Raw genomic sequence first — 13,591 nt, forward strand, 5'->3', positions numbered from 1 at the left:
CTGCATCTGAGTCATTTAACTGTTGAAGTCTAATAATTTTGAAAATAAAATATGGCATTGGTTTCTGCTTGGTATAGTCTAGATAATTTTTTCTCGTGTGGGGAAGCATATGGAGATGGGTGGCAGAAATAGTGAAGGTGGGAAAGGAAGGAGAAAAGGATTGGAAAAGTGAGAAAAGAGGGAGAGAAGCACAGAAAACAAGAGGAACAAAATAAGGGGTGTAACTAAGGAGAGATTGAAGAGGAAGGCCGAAAAGATGGGGATCTATGGGGGCTGGCTTAGTGTAGTAACCTTTTGGGGGCCACCATCATGCGTGCCCACAACATTCCTCCACCACCATGCCTGTTCTATTGTGCTACTGTGTTAGACCCAGAACACCTGTGAGTTCCCTCTGTGCCCACAGAACGAGATGGTGGCAGTCATGGGAAAAGGGGCATGTTTTTTGTTTTGTTTCTTTATCCAGATTGTATTTGACAACTTCAAAAGGCTCAAATGAAAGACTCAAAAACTTAAGTGTACCTAGCATGGGAATTGGCATAAAGTAGGTATTTACTGTTTCTACCTTTATATTTTTCAACTTTGGCATTTGTCCATGTTGACTTAAGCTGTGCAATGATGTTTTAAATGTTTGCATGTTCAAAAAAAACACCAAATCTAGTTGGGGTGAGCATCCTTACAGTTTTACTTCTATTAACGAATATTTTATTCATTGCGCTTTTTAGTTCTATAAGATGAGAATTTTCAGCTTGCCCATCTGCAACATTTTACAAAAAAAATGTCTTTAGGAGTAAATTGGTAATGACTATACCTTGTTTTAATTTTTGCTGGCTATCATTGCTTTCTGTATAATTTGAGCTACTCCAAAGGTGGTTATTAGGGTTTTTATTTTTTAAAACTACCTTTTAAATGCTTAATGAAAGATTCCATAGCAAACCAGAGCCAAGGTTAAAACATTGAGTGTAATTGTTACCTAGTTATTATAGCCACAAGGTCTTTAATTTCCCAGGGGTAATTCATTATTTGGCAGGTTACTGCCCCATTGACTATCTTAATACTACTATTCTATTAGTATGTTTTAGAGCAAGGGAAGTTACAGGCATTGATAGTTCTAATGGTATCACATACTCGGGTAATCAGTTAAATAGGAAGATTTTAGATGTGCACTCCACTCCCCTTAATTGGATGTAGTAAGTTTTGTTTAAAGGAAATCCAAACAAAGTTTGTTTTTTGTAGAGACAGTGACTCATTATGTTGCCCAGGTTGGTCTTGAACTCCTGGGCTCAAGTGATCCTCCCACCTCATCCTCCCAAAGTGTTGGGAATATGAGTGGGGCTTTTTTAAAAGTTAAGTGAAATAATGAAAGTAAGGCCCTTAGCATTGTCCTTGGCATTTGCATTAAGTGTTCCATTAATGGTGCTATTAAACCAGTTATGACCCTGAAAAATGAGGGACTTGGGCAATCAATTGGTGTTTTTCCAGTATCAACAATGAGGTTTATATAAATTGATATCAAGGTATATATAACAAGGACAACAAAGGTAGGAGAAACATTTTTGGGGCTCTTGTATGTCATAATTGGTCATTTCTATTGTTGAAATCTTTACAAAAGTCACGAAGTCTTGGCATTTTGATTTTACAGGAAACAAGTGTAGAATGATTGTATAATTCAACTGTGGTCATAATGAGCTGGGATCAAATCTGTTCCAATGCTTCCTACAACATAATCCTATTGGAACTCAGGACTGTGATATCACCTTCAAGTTGTGTTTTTGTTTTTGTTTTTGTTTAGATGGACTCTAGCACTGTTGTCCGGGCTGGAGTGCAGTGGTGCAATCTCGGCTCACTGCAGCTTCCGCCTCCCGGGTTCAAGCAATTCTGCGTCAGCCTCGCAAGTAGCTGGGGATTACAAGCGCCCGCCACCACACCTGGTTAATTTTTTGTATTTTTAGAAGAGACAGGGTTTTACTATGTTGGCCAGGCTGGTCTCAAGCTCCTGACCTTGTGATCCGCCCACCTCGGCCTCCCAAAGTACTGAGATTACAGGTGTGAGCCACCTCGCCCAGCCCCACCTTCAAGTCTTAACCATACTATTAGTGTTATATTAATAGGATTTTGGTAATTGTACCAACCATAATACTGTCTGGCATGTTTGCTCTCAGATGATTCTCCCAATAAACCATCACTATTGCAGTTAAATATCACCCTTGGTGTAACATTTTCCTAAAATTTTTAGAAGACAGCAACAATTTTAAAGATCTGATATGTAACAGAGGCACTGTTGAGCTCTATTATAGATTTGTATTCTCAAGAGAAATGCCTCTCCCCCTTTTTGAAGCTTAAGATAATCTGGAAATAAATCTTAGTGATGCTATGTAAGATAATGTTTTCTTAAAGGAACATTTTGTTTATCCTATATGCTTAATCTGCTTTGTGGATAGTCCTTGAAATCATTGACCCATGCTGTTTCTATTTTTGAGATACTTAAACTATTTTCTCATCTAGATGTTCCCATCTCTAATGTCACACCTTGTATGGGTTTCTGGACTTCTCTGTACCTTTCATATTCTTTTAGTCTCGAGGGTACCAGTCCCTAGTCTGCTGAGCCAGTTTTACAGGCTCAGCCAAAATAAGAAAATGAAACGAGGCACAGGGAATGGACTTGATTCATCTCTTAACATTTGTGAGAACTTTGGTATTGCCTCTTCGCTTTCTAATTTCAGTTGTTCATTTTAAACGTAGTGCCTGTTTTTTTTTTTTTTTTGTCAAGGCTATGTTAAATGAATTTAGAATCCCAGTATTTTAAGAAACTAGATGAAGTCCTTTAGTCTCTTGCTCCTCAAAAAGTCACCCACAGAATCACCCAGGAGCTTGTTGGAAATGCAGAATCTTAGGTCCTGCCTCAGAATTGGAATCAATCTGCTTTTTAACAAGATCATCAGATATTTTGTATGCATATCAATTTTTGAAAAGCACTGCTGTAATCTAGTCTCGGATTTACTTAGAGGGGGAAACTAGTCAAGTGGTTTATTCAACGAATATTTCAGTCCTTGTGTTCAAAGGGGTCAATTAAAAACCCCGTGTTTTGGGTGTTTAAAATTAGAGGAGAAACAATTTGTCATAAAATGAATTTTCCAACAATGATAGGCATGGGGTCCTTTGCGACTTAGTGGGTTAGGCTTAGAGGTCTACTCAGAGGAGCTGACCCTTGAGATTTTCCAGGTGGTCAAAGAAAGGAATAGCATTTCATGCAGAAGAGCTAGCATATGTGGAGACCAATAGAAATGTGAAGATGGCATGTTTGGGGTTTTTGCAAGCATGATACAGCAGAGCATGCCATCCTAATAAGAGAGAGAAGTGGCCGGGCGTGGTGGCTCACGCCTGTAATCCCAACACTTTGGGGGACTGAGGTGGGTGGATCATGAGGTCAGGAGTTCGAGACCAGCCTGACCAATATGGTGAAACCCCGTCTCTGCTAAAAATACAAAAATTAGCTGGGCATGGTGGCGGGCGGCCGAGGTTGCAGTGAGCTGAGATCGCGCCACTGCACTCCAGCCTGGGCAACAGAGTGAGACTTCGTTTCAAAAAAAAAAAGAAGTGGGAGACTAGATTGTAAATGTTGCTTTTGTCCTAAAGGTAATGACAGCTCACATTTACTGACTGCACTGTGCCAGACATGGTTGTGAACATTTCAAGTTAATCTTCTTTATAACCTATGTGGATAGGTAGCAATTTTATTATCCCCTTCTCTACAGACAAGGAAATAAGCACAGAATAAGTCATTATATGCAACCAGCGTCCAAGTCCTGGTAGTCGAGGAGAGTGATTCAAGAATGAGGGAATAATCAATGCAGCAATGAAAATTGAAGGCCAAGTTTCATAAGAGCTAAAAATCCCCACTGGATTTGGCACTTGGATCCCTGGAGAGTTTAAGTGCAATTTTAATTAAAAGCTGTGTGCAGGCCAGATTAAGATGTTTTTAGGAAAGTATGGGAAGTGAGAAAAGAGTCCATATTACTCTTGAAAGTTTGTAAAGAGAAGCAGAAACTTCATGGCACAGGGCAGTGGAGCTCTAGAGTCAGGTTTGGATTTTAGTTCTGGTTCTGCCATTTGTGTGTGATGCTGAGTGAACTGTGCTAAACGTCCAAGGAAACCTTTGTTTCCTCATCCAGAAACTGGGACTAATACCTACTTTGTAGGGTTGGTGTGAAGATTAAATGAGACTAATGTGTGTGAAGTCCCTGGAATACAGTAGGTACTGTATAAAATGAAATTAAGGTTGTGGAGGGTTTGTTTTTAAAGGTGAGAATGTTCCTAGGTTAAGAAGAAGCTACAGCCTAGAGAGGCTGACAATAAAAAGGGTCTATACTGAGAAGAATGGGGTGGTCTGTGGTTTCACAGCTAGTGAAACCGGCTGTGTCTGGTGCTTACTCCACTCTGCAAGTCAGAGGCAAGAGAAGTCAGCCCCAGAGTTTCTATTTGGAGGAGCTTAGAAACAATCTTAGAAAGTGGGTGCTAAGGCAGATTTCTCTAAGTATGCCTACCAAGCACACTGCCTCCCTGTCTGGGGTGTGGGATTGGTGGTGGATTGGAAGGGAACTAATGGAGATTGGGGGTACACTCAAGCCCTAAACAAGCCTCCCTTTTCGCAGATCCTTACCCAAAGGCTCTCTGGCAACTCCAGAGCCCTCTAGATTTTCTTCTCACATGCTTTCATAACCGTCTCTTTTCAAGGGTTTTCCTCAGCGCAGGTCTTCGCGCGGGACTTCAAAGTGCGTGCCCGCTTCCCTTCCCCCCAGCACTAAAGACAAACCTGGCGGGTCCCCTGGCGCGCGCTCGGGAGCCCACGGGCCACACCCGCCTCCTAGCAACCGGACCTCAGGTTCAGCCTAGAGAGAGGAGGCCACCATGGACCAGCCAGCCGTCGCCACCGCCTCCACCACAATAAGGGAAGACCTGGTGCGTGGAGAATCATTCATCACAGCCTCGGTAAGATCGCCTGCCCCGTGCCGGCCTGGCTCCTGCTCCCCTCACCAGGCCCACTACCCTTTTCCCACCACTCTCTAATCCCAGGCCTTCGTGCCCCTCTGGTTCCCTCTTCCTACCCTTCTCTCCCTGCCCTCACGTACGTCTCCACCTGCAGACCTTCCTTCCTGGTCTTTATTGGACATTTCCTTTGTTTTGTTTCTTTTCCCCTTGCTTCTTCCCTTTTCCTTCTCCTTCGCCCTTTGTTTTCTGTATTTTTCCCTTCTTCCCACTACTAATTAAACTGGACAACTGCTTTAGTATGGTGATTGGATTTCTTTCCCTTTCCGCTCCATCTGCCGGAAGACTGGGTTTTTCCTTCTGTAGGTTTAACTAGACACGTTTTGCTCCGCCTCCTACTTTAATATTTATAAAAATATTTGAAGCTACCTTTGCTACGTTTTTCTTTTAGAGTCTCGCTCTGTCACCCAGGCAGGAGTGCAGCGGTGTGATCTCGGCTCACTGCAACCTCCACCTCCCGGGTTCAAGGGATTCTCCTGCCTCAGCCTCCCGCGTAGCTGGGATTACAGGCATGCACCGCCATGCCTGGCCTTTGTTACGTTTTCAAATAAATGTGGGTGAGGGTTGTTTAACCTAATCTTTTATCTTTCCCCTTAGAGTGAATTTAAAGTGGTAGATAGGTGGAATTTAGATCACCTGTCTTGGGCAAAACAAAACAGCAGCTGCCAATTGTCTTCCGTTAGATTGATCGCGTTTACTTCCCTCTCCTTCCCATCTCATTTTCCTTATTCTGGGGTACGGGTGGGAGGCCCGTGTTGACCTGCCTGAGAAAGTTGTATTTCTGTGACTATAAAAGTGCAACAGAGAAGATTGAACATAAATCTCACGAAGAAGTATCAAGGAAGAAGCTCGGCTTTAGCAGTGTCGTGAGACAATGTTTTTTAAAGAAATTAACATATTTCATAATAAAATAAAGCCCAGTGGTACTCATAAGTACAGTAGATTTAAGTTACTAGACAGGAAGAATGAATTATATCAGTTTTACTGATTATTACTTTTAATGCAGTCTTGCTTGATGACCTATATTTTATAGTAATAAAGGCATTATAAATGAAAGGAGAACTCAACATTTTAATGATTTTACCTAGGACAAACAGCAATATACTAAACGGTTGTGTTCTGTGGACAATGGGCTGAAATAAATATGAAATAATAATGGATGAATGGGTATAGAGTACTAAATATGAAGACAAAAGCTTCCTTGGAAACTGAGGAATACCAAAATAATCAGTTTCTTAACTTGGCAAATGGGATGTTAAAAATTAAAGCTACCATTTATTGAGCACTGGTTGTAGATGCAAGTCTTTATATGTACAATGCCTTACTCTTTTTTTCCCCTGAGGTGGCTTCTCGCTTTGTCCCCCATGTTGGAGTTGCAGTGATGTGATCTTGGCCCACTGCAACCTCCGCCTACCGAGTTCAAGTGATTCTCGTGCCTCAGCCTCATGAGTAGGGATTACAGCCTTCTGAGTAGGGATTATAGGCATGTGCCACCATGCCCAGCCAATTTTTTTGTATTTTTAGTACAGACAGGGTTTCAACATGTTGGCCAGGCTGGTCTTAAACTCCTGGCCTCAAGTGATCCACCCAACTTGGCCTCTCAAAGTGCTGAGATTACAGGCGTGAGCCACCACGTCTGGCATACAATGCTTTATTCTCGTGCCAACTCTGGTAGTGCCTTATTTTTATACTACTGTGAGGAAGCATGAGGGTTGGGTAACTCACCCAGTGCACCTAGCTGGTAAGTGGCAGAGCTGAGTTCCAGCCTAAGTCTGTCTGGCTTCAAGCCCAACTCTTTTCTTCCTAAGAACACCACATTTTGTTACGTTTAATATACTTAAAACATCTCTGTGAGATGGGGGTGTTTATTACTCTAATTTTATCAAAGGGAATTTAGTTATTTGAAAGGACTTAAGACCATAAAATAACAGTTTAAGGAAATATGGGCAAATTTATTATTATGTAGCTTTTATTTTAATGAAGGCTTATCAGTTGGGTATGGGTGTGGATTTCTTCAAGCAAATGTTTTATAAATTATATTTAATTTCAAGGGATCACCTCTCAAATGAATAAGCATACTTCGTGTTTGTTAACAGAAACCAGCCCGAAAGACTTCCTCTTTTGAAAGAGAAGGATGGTGGAGAATAGCATTAACAGTATGTACATTGTTCAGTCTTTCCTATTCACATTATTCCTATTCCATTAATATTTTAATCAGTTATACCTTCTAAGACTAACACTAAATTGTAAGAAAACAGTGATTGTTCACATCTGCATGGACCTCATTTCATACTTAAAATTTTAGTGTCAGCATATGAATAAGAAACTAACTTTTAATTTTGAATGCAATAGAAGCTTGGGAAAGTTAATTCTAGAAATCTAGGTGCTTTAAAGAATATCTAGATAAGGCTAACCTATGCTCTTATGATCTGGGTGAGATTGCAAAACAAAAAAAGCATACATTCTGGAAAGGTGTTTTGGTTTCAGTTTTTATCTTATATGGTATAGACCTTATACAAATGGTTCTTAATATGGTCAATATATGAAAGCAAAATGGTAATATATGGAAGAAAAATGACCAGAAGATCCCCCTCTCCAGAGAGTTTCTATATTACAGACATATTTTCTGTCAATGCCCTTCAATAATAGAGGGACTTCATGGGTGAAAGCCTTCTTGGAATTGCAGTAATTTTAATGGCAGAACTGAGCTGAGTGCTCAGTGGAAAGATGGCCGCAAAAGCAGCAGTGACTAAACATTCAATTCTGGCCATTCAGCCACACTGATTGTAATTTGAAAGTACCAAACCTCTTATTGGACTAACTAGGCCATATGCTCTGCCAGTTTATCCTGGTCTCATGTCATTATCCTTTAGCTTCCCACTTGAGGGCTAGAGAGAAACATAGTATTGGCTAAGCAGACGTAGGATAGCTTCTAGTTAGCCAAGAGACTATCCTGAGTGGTCTCACTAGAGGTCTGAAATTCATGGTCGAGGTTGAATCCCAAAGTTGAATCACCGAAGTTGCCTTTTAAAAAGTTAAATTTCGGCCAGGCGTGGTGGCTCACACCTGTAATCCCAGCACTTTGGGAGGCCAAGGCGGGCAGATCATGAGGTCAGGAGATCTATACCATCCTGGCTAACACAGTGAAATCCTGTCTCTACTAAAAATACAAAAAAAAAAACAAAACAAAACAAAAAAAAACTAGCCGGGCATGGTGGCTGGTGCCTGTAGTCCCAGCTACTTGGGAGGCTGAGGCAGGAGAATGGCATGAACCCGGGAGGCGGAACTTGCAGTGAGCCTAAATCGCGCCACTGCACTCCAGCCTGGGTGACTGAGCGAGACTCTGTCTCAAAAAAAAAAAAAAAGTTACATTTCAACTCTAACCCATTTGCTACAATTCAGCAATTATTTCAGAAAGGAAATAATCATGATTTTGAAATACTCTTCTGTCAAGAGTGTTTACTGTATTTGATATAATTTCATTAAACTTGAAAACAGAGAATGTTACTTGGGAGCTTCCCATCCAAGAATGGTGTTTTAGGAGAAGTTACGTGTTTACACAATCTTAAAACTGATGTCAATTTTCCACAGAATACTCCTATACCTGGCGCTTACCACTTGAAAACTTTTATTGAAGAATCCCTATTAAATCCAGTGATAGCAACCTACAATTTTAAAAACGAAGGAAGGAAAAAGCCACCTCTTGTGCAAAGAAACAATCCAGTCCTAAATGATCTTCCGCAGTATATGCCTCCTGACTTCCTGGACCTGTTAAAGAAGCAAGTGGCTACTTACTCATTCAAAGACAAACCACGGCCAAGCCCCAGCACACTAGTTGACAAAGATCAGGTAAAGTGCTACTGGCAGATTGCTTTGTGTGGGAAAGCTACTAAGAGCCCCTGAGGAAAGTATTTTTATACATAGAGTGTATCTTCCCCCAGGAGAAATGGAAAACCTTTAAGATGTCTTATTTCCCGTAGAAACCAAACAAGGACTGCCTGATTTGCAAATGTTTCCAGTAAGATTTTTCCCTATAACATCTTCTTAACCTAAGGGGAGTACATGGGGAGAAATGTTTTCCTCTTGGGCAACTCTTGGCGGGATTCCCCTAGCCTGGAGAGCCCCTGGGATCTTATGTCATTGGGCTATGCTCTTATCTCTTCAAGCAGTGTATGCGGTGAATCTTCTTCTTTTAAAGAGAAAACCTGCCTCTCAGGGAGTATCCTTATTACAGCATAAATATAACTACATACCACAGGGAAGCTTTTAAAAACTTTTCATATAGAAATGACCCATCTCTACAAAAAATAAAAAAAAATAGCCGGGTGTAGTAGCGCATGCCTGTGGTCCCAACTACTCTGGAAGCTGAGGTGGGAGGATCACTTGAGGCCAGGTGTTGTAGATGAGCCTGGGCAATATAACAAGAACACAACTCTTAAAACAAAAACAAAAACAAAAAATTAGCTACTTGGGAAGCCAGGGCAGGAGGATCCCTTGAGCCTGGGAGTTTGAGGCTGCAGTGAGCTATGATTATACGACTGTACCCCAGCCTGGGTGACAGAGTGACATGCTGTCTCTAAAAATATTTTTTTTAATTAAAAAAAAAAAGAAAAGAGGTGAGCACGTGGTCCCAGGAGGGTCAGCTTCTACTCTCAGCTCCACCAGTTCATTTGTAGCATTGATAATAAAGAGCACTACTGAGCTCACAGTCCTGCACTATGGCTCTGTGGAAGGAAGATGTTCCTGACCCGGAGGTATTTAAGCAACAATACAAGACAAAGTTTATCAAGTGCTCAGATAAATAGTGGAGCTGGAAATGCCAAAAGAGAGTTCAAGTGCCAAAGGAGGCTGGATTAAAAGGCTGGAAAGCTTAACTGGACCTTCACTAATACATGTCTTTTATGTGGCTCTTAATGGTTTACTATGGGCTTCCATGTATATTCTCTTAGTTGCTTCCTTCTTAAGCATTCTGAAATAGATAGAACAGATATTAACTCCATTTTACATGCAAGAAAACTAAGGTGAGTAGAGATTAAGTAACTTGTCCAAAGGCACATTGCTAATACTTAAGTAGGTGAAGCAGCACTTTTTACTGAGGGCTTCTGCACCAAAATTTAGTCCTCTTTCCAGTCTACCATGTGCCCCTCGCCTTGAATGAGGGGCAGGGTTTGGGTAGATGGAATCCAAAGGAGGTATTCCGAGGGAGGAGTACAGCATTGTTGAAGGCATGGAAGTGGCGGGAACACGGTCTGTTCAAGGGATAGAGTTGTGATTTGGACTTTGTTACTTGGGACTTTGGGTACTTGTCTCAATTCTCTCTGCATTAATATTTCCCATTTATAAATAAGCTAATAATTGTATCAGTCTTCATAACTTCATCAGAATATTATTGTGATAACCTGAGACAAATGTATTGCAGCTGGAGGTTGAATTAAGTACAAGGGGTTGTAATTACTAAAGTGGACACGAAATTTTCAGCAGGATGAACACATGTCAAATCCAACCTTTCTACTACTTTGCAAATTGTAGCTTTGAAACGGAACAGAATGGTAAGTGTTCATTGGGTATATCTTATCCTGTTTGCTTCAGTGGATGCATACAAACTCTGAATTATACTAGCACCTTTATGGCTTGCTACGAGATAACCAGGCTATGTGTGAAATTGTTCTGGCTATCTCAAATGCAAAATCTTTCTTATTCTCTTCTGCCATTTTCTTTTCTGCTTCCTCTCTTCTCGCTTTTACAAGTCCCTGAAAATCAGCCAAAGGCCCAGTGTTGAAAGGAGAAAACATACAAGGATGGAGTTACACAATACTAAAAGTTTTAAAAGACCAAAAGAATTAGGCTTACTCAGAAGAATGGATAAAACCTTCTGAAAACATAGTTTTTCTGTTTCTTCCTTCCTCTCCACCTCCCACAAAGGATTAAACTCTAGAAACTGGAAAAATTCGTGTTTTTCTAATTTTCTATTTCAAAGATATATATGTTCACAAGGGGAAAGATAAACATTGTTTACTCACCAGTAAAATTCAAAATTCTAATATTTTAATAGCAGAACTCAGAATAATTTGAATTTGGGGTAGATATAGTATGTATTATTGTTATTCATTAAGCTAGAACAGCATTCTCAAATTTTATAATTTTTCACAGAATATTCATTTTATGTCTTTCCGTGGCTGCTTTTTATTTGTAATAAAGTTTTCAGGAATACTATGCAGCCATAAAAAAGGATGAGTTCATGTCCTTTGTAGGGACATGGATGAAGCTGGAAACCATCATTCTCAGCAAACTATCACAAGGACAAAAAACCAAACACCACATGTTCTCACTCATAGGTGGGAATTGAACAATGAGAACACTTGGACACAGGAAGGGGAACATCACACACAGGGGCCTGTCGTGGAGTTGGGGGAGTGGGGAGGGATAGCATTAGGAGGTATACCTAATGTAAGTGACGAGTTAACGGGTGCAACACACCAACATGGCACATGTATACATATGTAACAAACCTGCACATTGTGCACATGTACCCTAGAACTTAAAGTATAATAATATAAAGTTTTCACTATTTTTAGTAACTTTATTCTGAGGCATGTAACTCAACTCGAGAATCTATATTGAAGACACTTTCTATTTTTTTTTTCAACTTTTATTTTAGATTCAGGGTCTACATGTGCAGGTTTGTTACCCGTGTATATTCCATGATGCTGAGGTTTGGGGTACGATTGATCCCATCACCCAAGTGCTGAGTGGCTAACTACTAGTACCCAATAGTTAGTTTTTCAACCCTTTCACCCCTACTGTACAGTCTTATTAGGCATATATATATGGGCTATATGCAGTGGCTCACACCTGTAATCCCAGCACTTTGGGAGGCCGAGGCAGGTGGATCACTTGAGGCCAGGAGTTTGAGACGAACCTGGCCAGCATGGTGAAACTCCATCTCTACTATAAGAAAAATACAAAAATTAGCTAGGCATTGTGGCACAGGTCTGTAATCCCAGCTACTTGGGAGGCTGAGGCACGAGAATTGCTTGAACCCAGGAGGTAAAGGGTACAGTGAGTTGAGATTGTGCCACTGCCCTCCAGCCTGGGCGACAGAGCAAGACCCTGTCTCAAAAAAAAAAGGAATATATATATATAGATATTTGAATGCGTGTGTGTGTGCATGCATATACTTGTCTATATTTGGCCCTTTTCAAGGATTTGAGGTGGCTCCGTAATTTTTCTAATAACCTTTTTCTTAACAGATAAATAGTATATTCACATTGTAGAATATATGTACACAAATGGGACCACCTTCTCCGTAGGTAAAATTTTATGACCTGCTATTTCCCCTAGTGTTGTAGTCCTCTGCTGACCCCTGGGTTACTCCCCTTATTCCTTGATATTAGCCCCCTTCCCTCACTGTCACTCTTTTCACTACTCATATCATAATTTCAACACACACATAGATGATCTTTCAACAACCTGGCTTCTCAGTTTCTTGAACTTTCCGCTACCTCAGCCACTCACTCCTTAGATGTTTTTCAAGACCAAGAATTTCAACTCTCTACAATCTCTACATGAATCCCACTCTCTAATATCCCAACCCTAACAATTTTTCCATTCCCCACAGGCTACAATCCTAATCTATTGATTCTCCTACCTTTTCACTACCTCTCAACCCCCTTCTTCCTTGCAAAGCTCCAATCCCATAGTTAATCATTATAGTTACTCCCTGCATACACTGTCAATTCCCTTGCCCCTAACAGCTCATCTTTTACTTGTTTGGCAAAGCCACAACCCTGGGTATGTCTCTCTTTGTATTAATACCTGCATCCATGTAGCTGCATGACTGGTCTCATGCTAAATTCTTCACCTCTAATGGGCACTGAATGGACTTCTCTAGTCTGTTTACTTTCCCATTCTCTTGGGTGGTTTTATCTTGTATATCCTATTTATTTATTTATTTAAGACACTGTCACCGAGGCTACAGTACGGTGGCACAATCATAGCTCACTGTAGCCTCGATTCCCCAGGCTCAAGCAATCCTCCCCCTTAGCTTCCTGAATAGCTGGGACTACAAGCACGCACCAGCCACCATGCCTGGCTAATTTTTTAAATTTTTAGAAGAGGCGGTCTCATTATGTTGCCCAGGCTGGTCTCAAACTCCTGAGCTCCAGCGATCCTCCCGCCTCATCCCCACTAAGTGCTGAGATTACAGGCATGAGTCATGCACCCAGCCACTCTCCCCTCTTTTCAAACCTCCTACACTTCCTCCCCCATCCTCATTTTTGGTTTTTCTTCTCAGCCATTTTTTGCCATCTCTGCTCTTCCCTCATCTCCATCTTGGAGTGCCCCAGGCACTCAGACCTCTGCTCCATCTCTGCTCATTCTCTGAATGGTGATCTCATCTAGTCTCACTCAAGGCTATGAACACCATGTATTTGTTGGTGATTACCAAATTTGTATCTGCCACCTAGATTTTTTTCTTGAATTCCAAACTTGTATATCCAATTCCTTTTCTTTTTTTTTTTTCAGTAGAGATGGGGTCCCACTATGTTGC

General features: G+C 41.0%; 1 protein-coding gene across 7 annotated transcripts in view; it reads left to right on the plus strand.

Moving 5' to 3' along the window:
* The first annotated feature begins 73 nt into the window (after positions 1–73).
* STPG4 (sperm-tail PG-rich repeat containing 4) overlaps positions 74–13,591 on the plus strand; it is a 64,705-nt gene continuing 51,187 nt past the window's right edge. For 2 of the 7 annotated variants that reach the window (XM_054472847.2, XM_054472906.2), the window contains exons 1-4: positions 3,701–4,252; positions 4,732–4,986; positions 7,140–7,199; positions 8,635–8,892. In XM_054472847.2, the coding sequence (XP_054328822.1) occupies positions 4,906–4,986; positions 7,140–7,199; positions 8,635–8,892 (399 nt within the window). In that variant the 5' untranslated portion in view covers positions 3,701–4,252; positions 4,732–4,905. Of the gene's footprint in view, positions 3,634–3,700; positions 4,987–7,139; positions 7,200–8,634; positions 8,893–13,591 lie in introns of those variants that run through there. The other 5 variants (XM_054472873.2, XM_054472900.2, XM_054472913.2 and 2 more) reach the window with 3 other exon arrangements.

This window comes from Pongo pygmaeus, chromosome 12 (genome assembly GCF_028885625.2).
Source record: "Pongo pygmaeus isolate AG05252 chromosome 12, NHGRI_mPonPyg2-v2.0_pri, whole genome shotgun sequence".
Lineage (NCBI taxonomy): Eukaryota > Metazoa > Chordata > Mammalia > Primates > Hominidae > Pongo > Pongo pygmaeus.